Genomic DNA, 21990 nt, shown 5'->3' with positions numbered 1-21990 from the left:
AAGAGAGACTTACATAGATCTAATTTACATGGAAAGTAGAAAATGACAAGATCTTTTGAGTAAATCAGAGCATGGGGACCTTGAGGAAGGGTTGAAGGGGGAAAAAGGAGAGGCAGGGAGGGGAAGAGAGAAAAAATGTAGAGCTCAATAAAAATCAATAAAAATAAAAAACCAAACTGAACAAAAACCAAACAAACAAAAAAGAAAGGGTCTCACGATCTTGAATTCACAAACCCCCTGCCTTACTTTCTTGGGTGCTAGATTTACAGAATTACAGGCATGTGCCCCATGCCACTATGTGCAGGCCCGAGGCCAGGGGAGCACCATAGTGGAGACTGAGGCCTTTTCCCCTAGTGTGTCTCCTGGACCTCTCTCACTGCTTATCCTTGGAGACGCCAGAGGAGATGCGTAGAAGGAGAGAAGGAGGGGGAAAGGCAGGAAGGAATGGCGATCCTGCAAACCTATGCTCACTACTGCACATGCTGACTCACTGAGGCAGTAAGCCCGAATCAGATCACTCCCCATGTCTGAAACACAAAGAGCTGAACTCTTGTTCATACATATTTCTGCAGCAAACAGCTATGTCAGTGCTTTGAATACACCACCTGGAAAGCCCCTCAATGATATTTCTGATTAACATCACAATCAGATCACCCATACTCATCACCAGGGCTACTCTTGTAATTGTGTGGGATGTAATATCTGTTCGGGCCACATCAATGGCTCCCTCTCCAGAAACGAGGAGGACCAGATGCTTTCTACCCTTTCACCAACTTTGGCCCCTCTCAAGATAATCAAGTGTACAAGTATGCCTCCTGGTCTTTGGACTCATTCAGCCTAGATGTCCAGAGACCTTTCAGTTACACACGTAACTCTCCACAGACATGTCCTATGTCTTGGGACCTCCAGGAGACCTAAGACATGACTCTGACATGCTTTCAAGATTCTTATTGTTCCTGACTGGATTTCACCTTGACACCCATTCCAAGTGTGTTAGTGAGTCAACCTTTTAGTGTTGAGTAAGGACCCTTACAGGATACTGTGAGGACAATTGTCACCATTGTGTGAGTAAAACTCACTGTAATGATGCTAATTTATGCAAATGATCTGAAAAGTTGAGTTCCTTAATATATTTCATCTTAAATTTAAAAGCATTATTTTATCTTGATCAGAAACATAAGACCTGGTTAGATGGCTCTTGCTGCTCTCGAAAAGGACCGGGGTTCAGTTCACAGCACACACATGGTGGCTCACAATCACACATAATTCCTGTTCCTTGGGATATGATCCCCTCTTGTGACCCTCATAGGCACCAGGCATGCATGTGGAATACATAAATAAATGCAGGCAAATCATTCATATACATAAAAATAAAATGGAAAATCTGAAACAAGGCCTAACACTTGTTTGTGCCGATAGGAATGTGAAAGAAAAGTTAGAAAGGAAGTCTAGTCGACAGACACATTGACACAATACCTCTTTCTCCTCCTCTGTCTTTCCATGGGTTTTGCTATAGTTGATGGGCACATCCCAGCCTTCTTGGTCACAGAGAGCCTGATAGAAAGCAGCATTGACCAAAAGGCTGCTTGCTTTGAATGGGGAAGAAGATGGGGTTGAAATTATCGTGTGAGAGGAAGTTGGGGGTATAGACTTGTCCAGGATTCGATTTTTTTTCATGCTTAAGTCCAACGTGCCATTTTCATCCACTTCTATCTCAGCTCCCTGTTAGAGAACAGAAACAGAAAACATCTCAGCAGTTTGCAGTCACAGCCTAGCCATGTGGGGCTTTTAAGGGATAATTTAAAATGTAAGCTTTTATGGAAGTATATCTGCTTTTAAATCCAGCTTTCTGATTTGCATTGGCTAACGTTCAATTCTTTGGAAGACTTTAAAGAACAGCCCATTAATGTGCTTCATATTTCTGGGTTTAAACAAAGTAAGCTTAATACAAATGAGATGCATTGGCTAAAACAATTTTACATACTTGCATATTTTAAAGTTGAGCTTTGAAAGTCTTTTCCACCCACTGGAAATATCATCCCAAAACTCACCATTTTAACATTAATATTTGTATTTAGCAAAAGTAGCACATAACTTCCCAACTCCCTGAATCATCATAATAATCTAACATAAACATGCAAATCTAATCAGCTAGAAACTAATTTTTCAGAATACTGTAGGAGTAGGAAAGCAACATTCTTCTTAGACCATCTGAACTGGAGAAGTGGACTGGTTGGTTGATTGTGTGTTTATCTGACACAAGCTAGAGTCATCAGAGAGGGAGTCTCTGTGAGGAAATGCCTCCATGAGATCCAGATGGAAGACATTTTCTCAACTAGTGATCAATGGGCAAGGGTCCAGTCTATGGTGGCTATTGCCTTCGTTGGGCTGTTGGTCCTGGGTTTTATAAGAAAGCAGGCTGAAGAAGCCATCAGAAGCAAGCCTGTAATCAGCACCTCTCCATGACTGCTGCATCAGTTTCTGCCTCCATGATACAGCCCTGTTTGAGTTCCTGTCCTGACTTCCTTCAGTGATAAACAGCAAAGTAGGAGTATAACCCAAATAAACCCTTTCCTTCCCAACTTGCTTTTTGGTCATGGTGTTTAATTGCAGCAACAGAAACCCTAAGACAAGAGGCTTTGTTCAAGTGAGGTGAGTGGGAAGGGAGAAATGATTGTGGAAACTGACTTCACTCTGTGTCTCCGAGGTTCAGTTCTGTAATGAAGATTTAGGATGAAGGTCTTTTTTTTTTTTTAATGGTGTTTCCTGTGAGATATAATAGTGATGAGGCTTTCCAGGTCCACCGTCTTTGGGATCCCAAGCCAAGCTATTAATTGTTTCTGAGGAGAAGCCTGTCTGCCTGGGTAGTAGCCACCACAGGACTCCTCCTGTGGCCCAAGTTCTTCAAGATTTGCACTGTAGGGGGCTTTTGCCAACATTACCAGATCTCCCCAAAGCATGAGAAAACATGCCTATCAACTCTCCAAATAAATGAAATAACCTTGCTATTATTTCTAGATCACCCATCAATTTATAGTTAACTTCTTGTCCATTTCTTGACTTTTCCATTTTAGTCAGCAAAGGAGACGTCTCTTTGATTATGTTAGCGAGCCCCTTAGATCTTGGGGTCACCAGATACTGCCCAGGGCATGTTTTAATGCCCTGCTCATGCTCCTCTTGTCAGCAGTCACACAGGCTGGATTGGTTCTTGATTGAGAAATAAAAGGCCCTCTTCTTTTTTTGTTTGTTTTACCTGCAAAGTTCCTATCTAGTCTTTCAGTCCATCAGCATTTACGGGAGGTAAATACACTTCTAATACAGCAGGCTAAAATACTTTGGCCATATTTTTCTGTCCCGTTTTAGTAAATAGTTTAATCTCCTGTGATAGTTTTAAGCCCTGAATTTGACATTACAGCTTATCCAGGATAATAACATAGTAACCACAGCATCTTATGCCATCTGTATAATATCAAATACATTTTTATGCTAGCTTTAATAAACCTCTGTTATAAAAAAAATCCAAGATATTAACCATATCAGAGCCAGCGGCCCCCCTTCTTCCATGAGCCCACAGTACATTCTGCCAGTCGGGCATCAAAGCAATTTTTGCTTTGTAGCTGATGTGTAACTCTAGCAATGAAACAGAGCAATAGTAATCAAGTTTAATGGCCAACGTAAAGTAAAATGCTAAATATTGTAGTTGCTGACATTTTTCATAAAAAAAAAAAACTTGGGTTAAAGCTGCACAACCAACATTCACATAAAATTCCAGACCTCTGTGACAGATGGCTTAGGAAAAAGAAGCCATGTGACTGGGCTGCAGAGTTTTATAGTGCAAAACCCATAAATAGTGCAGATTTAAGCTTTGAAAAATACCAACTATTCCAAGAATAGTCTCATATATATGTACACATATACACATATATATTAGTTCTTATAAAAGTATTTCAAATATTGTTTAGAATTTAGAGATTCTAGGAGCCATTATAAACATTTGTGCTGCATAATTCGAAAAAATCTCACTCCTGATGTTTGGAAGAGGTGTCTCAGCTTGCTGCACAGGGCACCTGACTTGGGGAAAGGGGACGTCCTGGGCTGGGGATGGGAGTACAGATGGGCTTGAAGTAAGTGCGCAGATGCATCCAACAATTGCAGTGCGGCGGCAGGAAAGGCCCTTCTACCCACGATGGGGATCACACATTCACAGCATGGGTTTTCATTCAGAGTGATACCACCAAGCATTATTTTTCTATGCTTTGAACTCCAAATGTCAGCCCAGAAATCTGAGTGGTGGGAGAGGCAGGGCCAGAGCCGCAGCTGAGGCGGCGCTTCCCTCTCACACCCTCCAACACGTAGATTTCTGCAGTGCTATTTGGGATCTTTATTGTAAGTATTTATACTTTAAGTGTCCTTGGGCTGGTTATAGACCTTTCAGCTTAGGAGAAGAACATAGGCCATCGATTTATGCTGCCTTTGAGTTGCCAACCTAATGGCTCTGGGTGTGTTCATTGTATTACTAAGGACCTGCACAGCATGCTCATAACAGGACAGGGTCCAGAGAAGAGAAACTGAAAGAGCAGATTGTTCTGACTTTTTTTTGGGGGGGGGGTGTCCTTTATCTTCATCTCTCCTAGAAGATAAGTAGTGGCCTGGATGTCGAGCAGCACCTCTGTTAACTAGAACATCGCCTGCTCAGTGAGACAGGAATGAGGAGGAGCCAACGACAGCTTAGAAAGTCCTATACAACTGAAGATGGAAAGGAAGCCCTCTCCACTCTTACTCAGCAGTAACTAACTGCTTCCACTGTAAAGATGACAAACATGTAAAATATGCTTATAACATAGAATTTTGCAGTTCAGAGAAGAAATGACTAACCCAAGGTGTGACATTGGAATGAAATTTAGAGCTACTTCCCCAAATTTCTAGGCCTTCTTCAAGCAAAACACACATTTTTGAGTTTGAAATCATGCTCTATCAGGCTCTTGATATGACAGTATATGAGCCATAAAGCATTTTAGAAAATAACTATGGCTATGTGTGAATTCAAATTTCATTTCCAGCAATTACAGCCCTGCCACTCGCAGAAAATTATTCAGTATTTCTGTACCACCATCTCTTCCATGGCAAGATGGAAAATTATTATCCATGTTGTTGGCTTTAGGAGGCTTTAGAAGGATTAACATGGTCAGAGAGCTACAAAGGCTACCTAGCACATAGTAGGTATTCTATAAATCTATCCCCAGTGAGACATAGCCCTCAACTACTGTTCACAGGGCTAAAGAGTCAATATTTCATTTGTTTACATGTCTTGAGGCAGGATCTTGCTACACAGCGCAGGATGGCCTCAAGCTCCTGACATCCTATCTCGGTCTCTCTGGTGCCGAGGTTCCAGGCTGCACCACCATGCCCAGCAAGGAGCTAACTATGGGTATCTAGTTACAATACACCTATAGACTCAGTTCTTTATGATTCCTGCCTCGAGATCCTCACCACCTTTCACTTGGTACAATGTGCTCTGATGTTATAAGTGGCTTTGAGTTCTAACTACCCAGGGGCCATTGGGGTAATCCTGCGAGCAGGCGGCACCGATGGCAGGCTGTTTCCAGGCCTTGTTCAAGCAAAAACAGACTTTGAACTTTAAACACTTCAAGTAAGTGTCAAATTTTTGTTTTCTTTTAAGGAACTGTGCATATGTCACTTTGTCTAAACAGGTGGGGAAAACACCCAAACAAATAACAGAACGCTTGGCAAGCTGCAGGGATGAGGATAAAGATGGGTTGGAAGCCTGTTTTACCTCTGTGCATGAGAACGGGGGTAGAAAAAGTGGACCGGATCTGCCACAGGCTGGCACAGCTCTCAGGGGCATTGACAGAACGTTCTCAGCAATTCCAGGATGCTCAGTCTCTGGCCATCTACTCTCACAGCTCTCCTACTGAGAGTCATAGTGGTCAGGCAGAAGTACCATAAGGTATGTGACAGTGTGACCAATTTATGTTTCAAAATTCCTATTTATGTCAAGTAAAGACGGAGGACATTCTCCTTATCTTAGAACCAACAAAAGCACTAGAATAGAAAAAAAAACTAGTATTTCAGACAAAATGACCTTTTAACCTGTATGATGTTTACAAGAACTAATCATACAAATTATTTTCTCCTTTCTTAGTTTCTTCAACCACATGAAAGAGATCTGGTGGTATGACTATGTTACTCAGAGCTAAAATGGTATTTTAACACAAATAGTTTCTCCTAAAATATAAAATGTAGTGAGCTCTGGTTCGGAAAGTTACCAGACATGTTAGACATGGCTTGATGTTCTTTGCACAGTTATGGTGTGTACCTGGTGTGTAAAGAACACAGGTTGATTAAATGGACAACACTGTGCATAACAGATTAAGTTATCTATGTCATCTGTGGTGGTCTGAATAAAAATGATCCTCTTAGATTCATAGGGAGTGGCGCTATTAGGGGGTGTGGCCTTATAGGAGTAGGTGTGGCCTTATAGGAGTAGGTGTGGCCTTATAGGAGTAGGTGTGGCCTTATAGGAGTAGGTGTGGCCTTACTGGAGGAAGTGTGTCACTAGAGGGTGGGCTTTAAAGTTTCAGAAGCTCAAGCCAGACCCAGTAACTCACTTGTCCTGCTGCCTGCGGATTCAGACGTAGCTGAGACTTCTCTAGACACCATGTCTGCCTGTATGCTGATACGCTTCTAACCATGATGACAATGAACCAGACCTCTGAACTGTTAGCCAGCCTAAGTTAAATGTTTTCCTTTAAAAGAGTTGTTGTGGTCATGAGATCTCTTCATAGCAATAGAAACTTGAACATTGTCCCTCATGCCTTTATATTTACCTAGGGACTCAGAGCTTCCTTGACCCTCTGAAAACCATCTGAGTGTTTTGCAGATCCCCAATTCAGAACCCTACTTAGAGTGGAGTCAGTGGCGTCCCTGTAGAAAAATCTGCACGCACCTGAGGTGGGGTTTCAGCACATTTAAGTTTTGCAGGCTTTGGCCTTCAGACCTCAGTGTTCTCTTTAATAAATTCTCTGATTTGTGCTGTGAGCAACCAAAGAGATGTTCACAGCAAGTTGTTTCTGGATGGAAACAAGAGGAAAGAAAAAAAAACCAGCCATCTCCAGTTCAGATGGAAGGCACCGTGAAGCCACCTGTGCAAGACCCAGCCTCCACAGGCCTACTTCTGCCTCAGCAGCCCAAGGGCGGGGCATTCCTTTCCTACTGCTTATCAGTAAGCTCCTTGAATTCCAGGTCTGAAGTCAGGCTAAAAGAGTGGTTCTCAGCCTCCCTAATGCTTCAACCCTTTAATATCGTCTCATTTTGTGGTGACCCCCAACCATAAAATGATTTTCGTTGCTACTTCATAACTGTAATTTTCCTACCATTACAAATTGCAGTGAGTTTCCTGATGCTATTAGATGACGCCTGTGAAAAGGATATTTTATCCCCAAATGGGTCACGCAACCCATAGGTAGTTGAGGCAACCCCAGTGCTTAGCCCCGCTTGCCAATGTGTCTCATAAACTGACACATGATAGAATAAGAAAACACATTTTCCTCATTTGCTTCTAAATATGAAGCATAGGAGATCTTATGGCTGTGAACTTTGAGAGATAATGGCACTAACAATCTGTGACAGAGAGCAAAACTCAAAACTACTGGAGGAAGAATTCGGCTGGCACGCAGTGCTCAGGGGGAGATGGCCGCCAATCCCGGGTTTGCTGGCAGCAGCAAAGCCGCACGCCCAGCACGGTTTGCTTAGATGCAGGTCTGAAGAGTTAATGAACCTGTGTTTGTTTTGCTGTATTTCTAAAAGAGTTGTTTCAGCAAATTTGTGAGTAGCAGTTCCATATTCAGAACACCAATGAAGAGAGTTCTAGACATTGATACAGTTGCGTGGGGATGGGAGAAGTCTGCTCTGCAGCTCAGCAGTACTGTTCACAGGGATGCTGGGGAGAGGGTTTATCCTACGTTAACAACCGCTGTTTGTATTTCTCATAGAACTTTTTAAAAAGATCGCTGGCCTATGTGGCTCCTTTTAAAAGCTGATCTAAGCCCTTTCTGTCTCCACTGTCCGCATCCTGGCATCAGTGGGGAGTGGGAAGGGCTGTGTTGGAGAGGACGTTGTCTTGGGAATGCCAGGTCTGCTGACACATGGAGGGGACAAACAGACTTTAGAAAAGGACTGTATGGCCTTTGGAAATGTGGTAATTACGCAGGTGTTTTTTTTTTTTCTGATCATAAACGTGGCTTTAAAAGGGAGCCGACTGATGAGAAAATGCCACTCATCTGGTAGTCATCTCTGTTACTTGCTTGACATCAGCCACTTAATGGAACCTGAAGATCTCGGGTGACAGAAGTAGCCCGGATAGCAGGAAATGCGTGGGTGTGCAAGTGGGCAGCGTTCGGCCTGGCAGTGTCACCAGCTGCTTCACCTTGAATAACCAGGACGTGATGGCATAACCCATCTCCTCTAAGACAGCATCTAAGTCAGGCAGAGAGCAGTAGGAAGGAAGACATTGGAGTATTTCTGGAACCAGCTACCTCTATAACATTCTTAAAAAGGGAGAATAAATCAGGCCTTAAAATGTCAATTTGAAAACAAAGTTGCATTATACCATCCCTCAATTTTTTCTTCTGTGTCAGTAATTTGTGACTGGCATTATGAATTCAGAGAGTTGCATATTTTCTCCATATTTTTAGAGAATATTTTTTCTTTGTTTAAGAACCTCATTTGTTTAAAGATTGTTTTTGAGTGGGTTTTGGCAACCACCTCTTCCTGGGGTTTACTTGGCTTGGCTTCTTCCAGAAGCTAATTCTGATTCTTCTGTCAAATGCTTGGTGGCACAGTGCTACCTGCTTTCCTGAAGGCCTGGCACAGCACAGGCAAGCAGCTGACCACGCAAGGATGGGGCTGCCCTTAAAGGGAAATGTCTCAGCTTGTGTTGCACAGACTTAAGGGTCTGAGAGTCACTCAGGAAATCAAGGGTAAAATCCGTGGTAAGAGAAGGTCTGGGCGTGTTATGTCGGCAGGCTTCTAGCTATCTAGATAGGTGGCAAGCTCTTTAAGTGAGGCTGTTTGTACAAAAAGGGGAAACACTGAGCCCTTACAGCTTCTGCTGTGGCCCACTGCATGCAGGGTCTTTGGGTATTCACTGGGTCACCGTATGTGTGACTATGTATTTCCCACAGTTAGAAAGGAAGGCTACAGAAAGTATGATTAATCTCTTAGGAAATGCACTGTGTTCACAAAGATCCAGAATGTGGTTCTGGATTGAATAGTAAAGCTTCTCCTCTCCTCAGTCTGATAAATCACTGTACTGTGGGTCTTATTAGAATACTACAACCTAGATGTCCTCACACTGGGCAGGGGTGACGCGGACAACATAACTTCAAGGTCAGTTTCAAGAATGTTCCACCAGTCGCTGTTTCTAAGTGGCTCTGACCTGCAGATGGCAAACAGCTTCCACCGTAGAGATACCGTAACAGCAGCTCTCTTTCCTTGCTCACCAAATGCATCCTAACAGAAACAGTGATGACATTTTCCTCAACCGTCCTCATAAGGCACTGCTCCGCAGACTACTAGACCCCCAAGATAATTACACATCCCTTCCTCGAACCCATTGAGAGCTCATCCCTGCTTGGGTGGAAAGTAGAGGAAGCAAGTGGATGCAGTAAGGAACATGAAAGGTGCTATATTCTCAAGTCTCACGTGCTGGCCCACCTTCCACGCTCTTGGCCTGGCTTACCTTGGCACGCAGGCTCTGTGGTTTGTTGGAGAGGATGTCTGTGGCTTCCCTGCAGCGGGTGGAAAGGTTCAGGATGGCAGCAGCTGCTGCTATGTGGGTGTCTTCACTGCACTGACCATGGCCATAAGAGCTGGCACGGATTGTGCTCTGTGTGTGGGCGCCAGCACTAGGCGGCCCATTAGGAAATTTCACTGGATTTGAAAAATGCTTTGCTGTTGAAGAGAGATTTGATTAGCAATTGCATGTACTTGGCTTCAATCATCAAAGATTTTTTTTTAAAAGACAAAACATCTTTCATTAAAATAAATTAAAGCAGAACCATTATCTGTTGGTACGTTAAATGAAGGTTACACAGCCAGGTTTCATCAAGGTGCACAGACTTGATGAGGCAATCCTTCAAAGTTGCCCATTCTCTTAAAGAGTTCTTGCATTTTCTTTATAGGTAACAGACTCCATCATCAATGTTACAGGGCAGGTGTATTAGCAACATGTATGCAAAATTGTAGGTTTAAAAATGAGCAAAACCCATCATATATTGCAAACAGTCCAGGACAGGTGTGTGCACGAGCTGAACAGGCTGAAGACCATGACTCAGGAGAGCAGGCACCCTTCAGGGGCTGCTCTCACTGAGGTTTCTGCTTAGACACAGGATGTACTTTGATTACTTGGAATGAATGCTTGCTCTATTCTTAACAGAGAGGGCCTGTTTTCAAGGTGAAGAGAAAGGCTCTTAGTTACCAAGGCTGACCTTCTGTGTTTTGTTGTGGGTGTCACAGCTTTTCTGAGGGATAGTTACGCAAATTTCTCTTCACTGAGGGCTGTCTGTGAGCTCCACTCAAGGTAGTGGAAGAAACACCAGGGTACAACGATATAAAAACACTTAGCTATTAGTTTTGGATCAAGTGTTGCTTATTTTAAAGATTTGCTAATTGTTTTCTAAAAGATATTGCTGAATATTATTCCTGTAACTATAAGAATGTTACTAACTCTATTATGGTATTTTTTATAACTAAAACCCAAACAATATGAGTCATTAGTGCACTCTTCATCCCCCACATGTGAATTAAGTAAATATGCACATATATTCATTGTACACATATAATAAAAATATTTATGCAAATTGGGATGCTAGCTAAAACATTATGTGTGTACATTTTGTTATCTAACAAGTTGTCAATTGCTACTCAGGTTTGTTGGGACCACTTTTGATGATGAGTAAGCCTATCTTTATTATTATTATTATTATGTACTCATCAGTGATGGATAAACTTGTTTCAAGTTTCTGATCTATCTGGAGGGGGATAAAGGGTGAAAATCCAGACTCTGGACATGTTAGCAATTGCTGAATCCATGGGATCCCCATTGCCAGGTTCTTAGTAGCCTTCTAGGTTCCTGCAAGCATGGGTCAACACGACATAATGAAGCAAACACTAAACTCATAGGATGCTCACTCCATTCAGGTGTAAGATCTGAGACAGTCATCGATTTTTAAGGCTGCAGTAAATCTATGGCCCACAGAGGACTCCAGGTGGGTGGGTGTTTCTTACTGAATTTTCTGCATTTGGTCCTGACACCTGCTTCTCCATATTTTCATTAGCATACTTAAAAGAAATGTATATGCAAGACCACCAAGTCTTCTCTACTGCACAGCCGTTCAGTTCAGCCTTCTCCACTCATGTCAGAATTAATGAGACTACTATTTAACCTATTTTGAAGGTTTCTATATAAACAAATCCTTAAATTTATTAGTCAATGTTTTCATAGTCATGTTTTTATCCTAGTAAATTTCAGATTCCTTAATTGAGTTTCTTGAAATTTTCAGCTTTCCCTACCTTCAGTCTGATGTCTTTTGATGATTTAAGTATTTTAAATAGTATTACATATTTCATATTATTAGATTGCCATGATCACAACATGAATTAAATAATATAGTATAACAGCCGTCATAGTTTTAAATATATTAATCACAATCCTAATGATCTCCTTAGCACTGTTATATTTAGATTCAATAATGGCACTATCTGGGAAATAATTAATGACTTACAATATTCAGTGTAACTTTGATATAAAATTAGTAAGAATAGTTAACTTACTTATTTCACTATTCTTTCCTGTTATCTCTAGAGAACACATTATATATCTGAATAAATAACCCCCTCTACACAAGATGCATTATAGGGTAATGAGTGTTAGAATTAAAATTTGAAGCTTACATTCAGGAAATGGTGGTGTTTTTTGTCCTTGCCCTGTTTGTAGGAGAGGACGTTTACCAAAAACTTGTGCATCAAAACTGGCATAATCGAATGGTACTTTCCCAAACTTCTCTTGTTCTTTTGATGCAGCGGCTCTTGGAGAGGCGATGGCTTGTGAACGGAAGTTAAATTCAATTTGCTTCACCAAATTCGTCCTTGTAAAAGGCAAGAAGTAGTTTGAAGAAAATAGAAAGAAACTTTTGTCAGGTTTCAAAGTAGCTAGAATTGCCACTGCCTACCAGGGATTCCAGAGCCACCACACTTGATTAGGACACAGATTAAGCAAGAGAAACCAATGACTGAAACACCCACCAGAAAAAGGATGAGACCAGATAGCTACACTAAGGAATACTCAAAAGTCCTAACTCCAGATGCTTAGATTCCAGCACAAAACCACAATCATGAATAACCATGAAGATATGCCTCTTCCTGAAGCCAGAAACCATATTGTAATAGGCTCACACAAATTCAATTTAGCTAAGAAACAATACAAGGGCTCCCAATTAGCAATTATAAATATTTTAAAGACATTAATGAGGATATGAATAAATGCCTTAATGAAGATTATGAAAACATTAACAAACAGTTGAATGAAAATAATTTAAGAAAGTAGAATTTAACAAAAAACCAGAATCACTAAAGGAAACAAACTAAAATAATATTGGAAATGAAACATGTAGGATTTCAAAACAAATCCAAATATAACCCTTAGAACTAACCCTCACCAACAGATTTAAAACATGGGAAAGAGAATTTTAAGATCTTGATGGCAAAGTAGTAAAAGTGGGTATCTCAGTCAAAGAAAATGTTAAATCTTTAAAACAAACAAAAAGTAGGCAAAACATTCAGGAAATCCAGGAAACCACAAAAAGACAAGCCCATGAATAATGGGTATAGAGGAAGGAAGAGAAACCCAAGTAATAGCACAGAAAATAATTTTAACAAAGATCACACAAGAAAATATCCCATATGTGTATATATATATATGTATGTATATATATACATATATATGTATATATATACAGAGAGAGAATAAGTCTATAAAAGTACAAGAAACACAACAAACATCAAGGAGAAAAGATCAGAAAAGAAACTCCCCCACAACACATAGTAATCAAAACACTAAATGTACAGAATGATAAAAGGATATTTCAAGCTGTAAGAGAAAAAGGATGAAGTAACATATAAAGGCACGCCTATTAGAATATCAACTGACTTCACAGTGGAGACTCTGAAACCTAGAAGGCCTGGACAAGATCTGAGAGAGCACAGATGACAGCCAGACTGCTATTCCCAGCAAAACTAACAATCACAATAGACAGAGAAAGAAAAACACTTCATGATTAAAGTCAAATTTAAGGAATTTCTGTCTTCAATCCACTTGTGCAGTAGGCACTAGAAGGAATGCTTTGGTCTGATGAGAAGGTTAACTACACACAAGAAGACATAAGGAATAAGTAAACCAAGAAGAGTTAATTCAAAGAGAAGAAAAGAAATCTATACCACAAAATAATGGGAATTAATAAACACTTCTCATTAATAACTCTCAGAATTTATGGTCTCTATTCTCCAATAAAAAGACACAGACTATTAGATTGGTTTAGGGAACAGGATTCATCTTTTTTACTATATCTTAAGATATCTACTGTATAATAAGAAACATATCTTCTCATCAAGGATAGACACAATCTTAAGGTTTTCCAAGGAAATGGAACCAAGAAATATGCAGGTATAGCTTTTATAATATCTAACAAAGCAGACACCCCCCCCCACAAAACTAATTAGCAGAGATAGGGAAGGATGTTACATAGTCATTAAAGAAAAAAAATCTACCAAGAGTATATTACAATTCTAAATTTTTATGCAGTAAACACAAGGGCACCCAAGATCTTAAAAGAAATTCATTCATCTTATTACACTGACCCTCACACAGTGATAGTAGATGACCTCAGTCTCGAAGTCTCATCAATAGACAGGACATGCACACAAACTAAACAAAAAATTCCAGAATAAAAAGAAACATCATAAATCAAATGGACCTAACAGACATTTACAGTCCATTTCACTAAACACAAAAGAACATACTTTCCTCTCTGCATTCATGAAATTTTCTCCAAATATAATCCCCCATTTTATGACAAAAAGCAAATGTCAAAATATACAAGAAAACTGAAATATCACCCTGCATCTGCGTACCAAAGATTAAAGCAGGATATTATCAAAAACAGAATTGCAGAAAGTATACAAATTCATAGTAACTAAACAACTTATTACTTAATTAAAACTGGATCAAGACAGAAATCCATAAGGAAATTAAAACATTTTTATAATTGTATGAAAATAAGAAAACAACACACCCAAAGCTATGGGATATAATGAAGACAGTTCTAAGAGGCAAGTTCATAGCACTAAGTGTCTACATAAAAAATGGAAAGATTTCACGTTAGTAACTTAGTGATACACCTCAGAGCTCCAGAAAAATAAGAATAAATAATACCCATAAAAGAGTAGATGAGGAGAAATAATCAAACTCACAAATTATGAAATCTATAAAATAGAAACAAAAACACATCAATACAAAGAATCAATGAAACAAAGAATTGATAAAAGGAAATTAGTAAGGTTGACAAAATCTTACCAAACTTAACTAAAATGTACAGAAAAAAATAATAAAATTAGATATGAAAGGGGAAGCATTACAATATATACTGAAAAAAATTCAAAGAATCAAAAGGATTTATTTTAAAAAGTTATATTCAACCAAACTGTAAACCTAAAAGAAATGGATGAACTTCTCGATATATATGACCTACCAAAGTTAAGTTAAAATAAATAATTTAAGCATACCCATAGCTCCTAGTGAAATAGAATCAGTAACTAAAAAGCTGGCCCCTACCTAAATTTTCTAACTCCCCAAAAAGCCCAGAGCCAAATAGATTCATCACAGAATTATTCCAGACCTTCACAGAAAATCTAATGCCAATAATCCTCAAATAATTCTTCAAAATAGAAACTGAGAGAATATTTTCCAGTTCCTTTTACAAAGTCATGATATCAAAAATATACAACCAGGTGGTGATGGCATACACCTTTAATCCCAGCACTCAGGAGACAGATGCAGGCAGATCTTTGTGATTTCAAGGCAAGCCTAATCTACAGAATAAATTCCAGGACAACCAGAGTTATCACACAGAGAAACTCTGTGTTGAAAAAACAAAACTAACAAACAAAGCACTCACAAAGACCCATCATAAAGAAAGTTATAAAATAATATAACTATAAACATATATGCAAATCTCAATAAAATACTAGCAAATGGAGTTCAAAAACATAAAAAAGATTATCCACCATGAGCAAGTTGACTTTATCCCAGAGATGTAGGGATAATTTAATATAACTAAACCAAATCAAGATAATCCAATACAAATACAGACTAGGAAAGAAAATGTACTTGCAGAAATGGCCTTTGGCCAAATCTAACACTTTTATAATGAAGTCCTAAGGAGATTAAGGATACAGGGAACATACCTCAACATAACAATGTACAGCAAGTCCACAGTTAACATCACTCCAAATGGGGAGAAACTGAAAGCATTTCATCTAAAATCACTCTTTCCACACTTATTTGATACAGTTCTTCAAGTCTTCACTAGCATAAGACAACTGTAGAAGATCAAGGGGTTTCAAGTAGGAAAGGAAGAAGTCATAGTATCTTTACTTGCTGAGGATACAATTTTATACATAAATGATTCTAAAAAACTCCACCAGGAAACAATAGCAAAACACAAAATTTGTTCACAAAAATTAGTAGCCTACCTATATACAAATCAAAGACTGAGAAAGAAATCAGGGAAACAAAACCTTTCACAACGGCCTCAAAAAAATCTTGGGGCTAATTAAGCAAGTAAACGTGATAAAAAAAAAAAAACTTAGTTGGGCTCTGGTGGCGCACGCCTTTAATCCCAGCACTTGGGAGGCAGAGGCAGGCCAGGCGGATCTCTGTGAGTTCGAGGCCAGCCTGGTCTACAAGAGCTAGTTCCAGGACAGGGACCAAAAAGCTACAGAAGGCCAGCTGGACTGCGACTGAAAAAGCATGGGATAAAAACCGGACTCTCTGAATATGGCGGACAATGAGGGCTGCTGAGAAGCCAAGGACAATGCCACTGGGTTTTGATCCCACTTCATGTTCTGGCTTTGTGGGAGCCTAGCCAGTTTGGATGTTCACCTTCCTAGACCAGGATGGAGCGGGGAGGACTTTGGACTTTCCACAGGGCAGGGAACCCTGACTGCCCCTCAGACTGGAGAGGGAGGGGGAGAGGAGTGGGGGGAGGGGGAGAGGAGAGGGAGGAGGGGGGAAAAGGGAGACGGGGAGGGAAATGGGAGGCGGGGAGGAGGCGGAATTTTTTTTTCAATAAAAAATTATATATATAAAAAAACCAAACAAAAAAAACAAACAAACAACAAAAAAACACCTTTAAGATACTGCAGGAAGAAATTGAAGATATCAGAAGATGGAAACTTCCCTCATGCTCATGAATCGGTAGGATTAGTATAGTGAAAATGGGCATCCTGCGAAAAGTTCTTTACAGATTTAATTCAATCCTCATCAAAATTTCAACACATTACCAGGCAGGACTTCCAGCAGATGGACTGGCTCAACCAAACAACCTTAGACCTACATACAGTCTGTCCTGCTTACGGGAAGTATGGGGGATTGATAAACTACTCCAATTGTCATCAGAGAGCCTTCATCCAGGAACTGATGGAAACAGATGCAGAGATTCACAGCCAAGCACTGGGTCAAGTTCAGGGAATCCTGATAAAGAAAGGAAGGAAGGAGGGTATGAGCTGGGGGGAGGGGGAGTCAAGGACATCACAAGGGAACTCACAGGAACCTGGTTCATAGTTGCTCACAGAGTCTGGGCCAACAGCCAGGGAGCCTGCACGAACCAACCTCCAACCTGTACATACATGTGACAATGCTCATTGTGGGACACCTAGTAGTAGAAACAGGGCATGTCCCAATTATTTTGGTTGGCTTTTGGGAACCTATTCCTCATCCTAGGTTGTCTTGTCCAGCCTTAATACAAGTGAAGGAGCTTAGTTGTGTCTCACCTTGATAGAACATGCTTTGTTGATACCCATGGGAGGCCTGCCCCTTTTGCAGGGAAATAGAAGAGGAGTGGATTGGGTTAGGGCTGGGGCTAGGAGGATAGGAGGGAGGAGAAACTGCTACTGGGGTGTAAAATCAACGAATAAATTTAATTTAAAAAATTAAAGCATAAAAAATTTCCAACACATTTCTTCACAGAAATTGAAAAAAATCATCTTCAACTTTAATTGGAAACACAAAAATCTCTGGAGAGTTAAAACAATTCTGAATAATAAAAGAACTGATGGATGTATCACTCAGATTTCAAGTTGTACTACAGAGTTATAGTACTAAAAATAACTAATGAGGTTGGCATAATAATAGACACATTGAATAACGGAATAGAATTGAAGACCCAGACATAATTCTACATACCTACAGACACCCAAATTTTGACAAAGAAGCTGAAAATAGATCCTGAAGAAAAGACAACGTCTTCAACAAGTTATATTGGTCAAACAGGATGGCTCTATGTAGGAGAATGAAACTAGATTGTACCCCTCACAACATTCAACCCTGGTTAGATCAAAGACCTCCATGTAAGACCAGATACTATGAATCTGACAGAAGAGAACGTGGGGACTAGGACTGAACTTACTGGCAGAGGAAGAGATTTTTCAACAGGATACTGAGAATGCAGGCACAGAGATCAACAATTAATAAATGGAATCTCATAAAGCTAAAAGGCTTCTGTACAGAAAAGGACTTGATAACTCAAGTAAAGTGTCAGCTAACAGAAAATAAAAAATTAAGCAACTTACAACTGAAAGAGGGTTAATATTTAAAATATATGGACTAAAATTTGGACACCAAGGAAACAAATAATTTAGCTGAAATGAAGTATAAAACTAACAGATTTCTCAAAAGATAAAACTCAAATGATGGGGAAACTCTTCAGAGAACTTTAAAGATCCGTAGACATTGGGGAAATGCAAATCAAAACTATTTTGAGACTTCCTCTTACCCCAGTCAGAATGGCCAAGATCAATAAAGCAAATAACATCACATTCTGGTGACAAAGCAGGGAAAGAGGAGCATATATCCATTACTGGTACAAGTGCAAACTGGTACAGCATCTATGGAAATCATTGCAGAGGTTCCTGAAAAAGCTAATATCATTCATTCTTCCTCAAATGCCAACTATACCTCTTTGAGGCATGCATCCAAAGGACTCTATACCCTACTACAGAGATATGTGCTCACTCGTGTGCATTGATTCACGAGAATCAGAAATTGCAAAGAGTCTAGATGTCCAAAGCTGAAGATGTATAATGAAAATGTGGTACATTTATACAATAGACTACTCTTCACCTGTGGAGAAGAATGAAATTTGCAGATAAATGGATAGAGTTGGAAACAATTACTCTGAGTGAGATAACCCAGACCTCAAACGGCAAATATTGTCTTTTCTCTTATACATGGTTATATGTGTTTTAATTAGAATAATGACAGAAGTTAGGTTAAGACTAAGGAGGAGGAGGTGATCTCCCAAGGAAGGAGAAACAGAATTTAGTGTCCTAAAGGAATACAGAACAAAGTAGAATGTGAGGATTAAAGGGAGAGGGGGTTTGGAGGTCAGGGCAAAGGGGGAAATATGGGGAGGGACAACTAACACTGAAGGCCATTTGTAAAGCCATAAGGAAACCTACTACTATAGGGGCTTCCCAAAACATATATGAATATAAGAAAGAAATTTAATGGAGTTGCTATATAGTGTGGGAGACAATGACTCAATTAAACATTTCATGCCACCAAGTAAAATCTTCAATGCTAGAAATGGCTCACATTTTGTGGACCCAATGGGCCAAAGGTTTACTATAAACTTACCCTCTAGAAATAATGGGTGATTTCTAAGGTTTTTGGTTACTCTCTACAACCTGATTGTAAGGACTGTTGTTGAATACAAAACTTCTGTCTTTAAAAACTCAACCTGGTGCCTAACCAGTAGTCACCCCTACTGACTAGCATTCATAGTGCAAGGTATTCTGTACACTACCAGAGAACAAAAGAAATAATACCACCGGCTATAACCCTGCAACTGACATCAGTGACTTGCATGAAGGATATTAGTAAATAGTGGCCCAAATATTATGGGAATAACCAATCACATTTTGGCCTTAAGGACCACTCCTTAAATGAAACCCATTTTTGACTCTGGTAAAGTGGTCAAGAACATGAGGTTAGATTGGTCATGTACTTATGGGAAAATCTAATAATACTGTTGCCATAAAGGAGATAACTCTAAAATGACCGCTAGTGTTATACTGATATACCCAATAGGTAAGAGTATCGCTCAGCCCTCATCAGGGAGCTTTCTTCATGTAGTAGGTTGGAATTAACACAGAGACCCACACAGCTATGTTCAGAGAGTGATAGACTTTTGAGCACTCAGTACTAAGTGTGATGTCTTCATCAAATCCTTCCCCTCAAGAAGAGGTGAAAAGACCTTAAGAGCCAGAGGTGGTGGATAACTCTGTGAAAACAGTGTCTTCCAGATGCAGCAGGATAGATACACATATGAATTCACAGAGAATATGACAGCACGCACAGAATCTGAACAAGTTCAAACTAGACACAATTGCAGCCTAGAGAAGGAAAATGACCATAAAGTCCCACCCCCCCCCCAGTGGAGAAGGTCTTTGCAATTAATTCTCACTGGGAAAGGGAAGATCAATCTTCTTCACTGGAGTGTCACTGGGTATATCAACTACAGTCCAGGGCAAGCCAATGCCCACGAGTAATTGCCTAACACAAAACCAACTTCATAGTGCGCGCGCGCGCGCGTGTGTGTGTGTGTGTGTGTGTGTGTGTGTGTGTGCATGTGCAAACATTTTGTTACTTTTTGTCTTTCTGGGGTATTTTTGTTTGTCTATTCTGATTTTAACTTTTTGTTTTTGGTTTTGTTTTTTTAGAGTTGGGAGAGAGTAAGTGAGCACGCATGAAGCTGGGTGGGTAGGGAGGTGGGGAGAACCTGGGGAAGGGAAATGATATGATCAAAGTATGTTGTATGCAAAATTTGATTTTGAATAGAGAAATACTTGAGGGATGAGCAGATGTTACTGTAAGCTGGTTTGTCACCCTAAATTGTGGAAATAATCTTATCTAAAGTGACACTAGTGTCTAAAGCAATGGTAAACAAGAAACTCAATTGTAGCTTTTCTTAAGCATATTTATGGAGAATCAAGAGAACATTCCAATATCAATGAAGAACCCCATGTTAAGTAACACCCTGGAAATACTAAAGTACCTACTAATTGTTTTTGAAGTTTTAGTAGCTCAGTGACAACAGTTATTTGATACCTTTATTTCTTCTCAAATAACTTTTACTATATACATGATGGTTGCAGAATAAGCTTTCTATCACCTTAAGAATCAACACTCATTTTATGTAAAATTTCGTTGAAACTACTAGATATTATGAAGAACCTGGGCACTCAGGGGACCATGGAGACATTTGTTACCAGATACCTACCATGAAAGCCCTGTGTATATGTGAACCTAAAGGCAGCACATAATAATCTCATACTTTGAAATGTTCCTGATGAAGTTTCCTTCAGGCAGGAAAGAATTCCATCACAAATGGGAGGCTACCTGGTGTTATATTAGTGCCAGAGAAATTTGATTAATGTATGTGATTGTATATTTCATTCTTTTGGGCATGTCAGTATTATGCTAGCCTTGTAAAGATAGGGAAATTAAGCTAAACTTCTGAAATATCCCCTAGATCATTTGAATGATGTTATCATTTACTGGTCTTGCAAACTGGCTGCCCACATCAACCTACTAGTGACCGAACATGACAAGCAGACGTTCGTGAAATGACACATTTGAAACAGAGGCTCTGCTGGGTGGGATCCAATATGAACAGGAGGGTTCATACCTGTGAGCTTGCTCAGGACAGTGTCCAGTTTGGGAAGAATCAAGTTGACCTTTGTCCTGGGTCATCGCCAACTTTTCAGCCGCAGCAATGGGACAACCCGAAAGACTGTTTCAAAAGAAGAAGCATTGGAGGATGTGAGTGAGCGTGACAACTAGGTCTGCCTTGGCACAGACACACAGCACCCTTGGCGTACAGCAAATGTTAAGTCATATTAATAGTTCACTTAGCGCCATTGTCATACAAAAGATCCCAAAGGGTTTACAAATTCAGTGTCTACATTTGTTCCTGATCTCCATCTCAGAGGTGACAACTAGTGAATATATTTAAAAAAAATCAACATGTTATGTAATGGGGAAATACCAAAAAATTCTGAAACTCGGTCTTTTAAAACCGAAGTGCTCATTCCCACGACAACTGTCTGACTATAGAAGTGAGCATGAAAACTCCATGCCTACCTTAGGAATTTTAGCAAAATTTTAGAGGCTAAATTTCATATCTTAGTTAAATTGAAGGCACAAATATGAAACTTTTGGCAATATTTTTTTAATTAATTTATTAAAGATTTCTGTCTCTTCCCCACCTCCGCCTCCCCTTTCCCTCCCCTTCCCCCAACCAAGTCCCCCTCCCTCGTCAGCCCAAAGAGCAATCAGGGTTCTCTGCCCTGTGGGAAGTCCAAGGACCACCCTCCTCCATCCAGGTCTCGTAAGTTGAGCATCCAAACTGCTTTTGGCAATATTATTATAAGCCAAACCATAACTCAACCACACACTCCATGTATAATATAAAATGTGTGCATAAAATTAAAATAATTCAGGAATGGAAAGAGGACTCTGTGGTCAAGAACACTGGCTACTTTCCCAGAGTACCTGGGTTTGATTCCCAGCACCTACATGGCAGTTCATAACTATCGATAACTCTAGTTCTAGGAAAGTCCACACCTTCTCCT

General features: G+C 39.9%; 1 protein-coding gene across 4 annotated transcripts in view; it reads right to left on the bottom strand.

Annotated features, from left to right (window-relative positions):
- St18 (ST18 C2H2C-type zinc finger transcription factor) overlaps nt 1-21990 on the bottom strand; it is a 56208-nt gene that overhangs the window by 19828 nt on the left and 14390 nt on the right. For 2 of the 4 annotated variants that reach the window (XM_050163657.1, XM_050163667.1), the window contains 4 exons: nt 21045-21149; nt 11974-12167; nt 9761-9972; nt 1477-1722 (listed from right to left, as the gene is read on the bottom strand). In XM_050163657.1, coding sequence (XP_050019614.1) covers nt 1477-1722; nt 9761-9972; nt 11974-12167; nt 21045-21149 — 757 coding nt within the window. The remainder of the gene's footprint in view (nt 1-1476; nt 1723-9760; nt 9973-11973; nt 12168-21044; nt 21150-21990) is intronic. The other 2 variants (XM_050163675.1, XM_050163685.1) reach the window with 1 other exon arrangement.

This window comes from Alexandromys fortis, unplaced genomic scaffold (genome assembly GCF_014885135.2).
Source record: "Alexandromys fortis isolate MF-2015 unplaced genomic scaffold, M_Fortis_MF-2015_v1.1 scaffold_18, whole genome shotgun sequence".
In the NCBI taxonomy this organism is placed as follows: Eukaryota; Metazoa; Chordata; class Mammalia; order Rodentia; family Cricetidae; genus Alexandromys; species Alexandromys fortis.
This window is presented reverse-complemented; position numbering and strand designations above follow the sequence as displayed.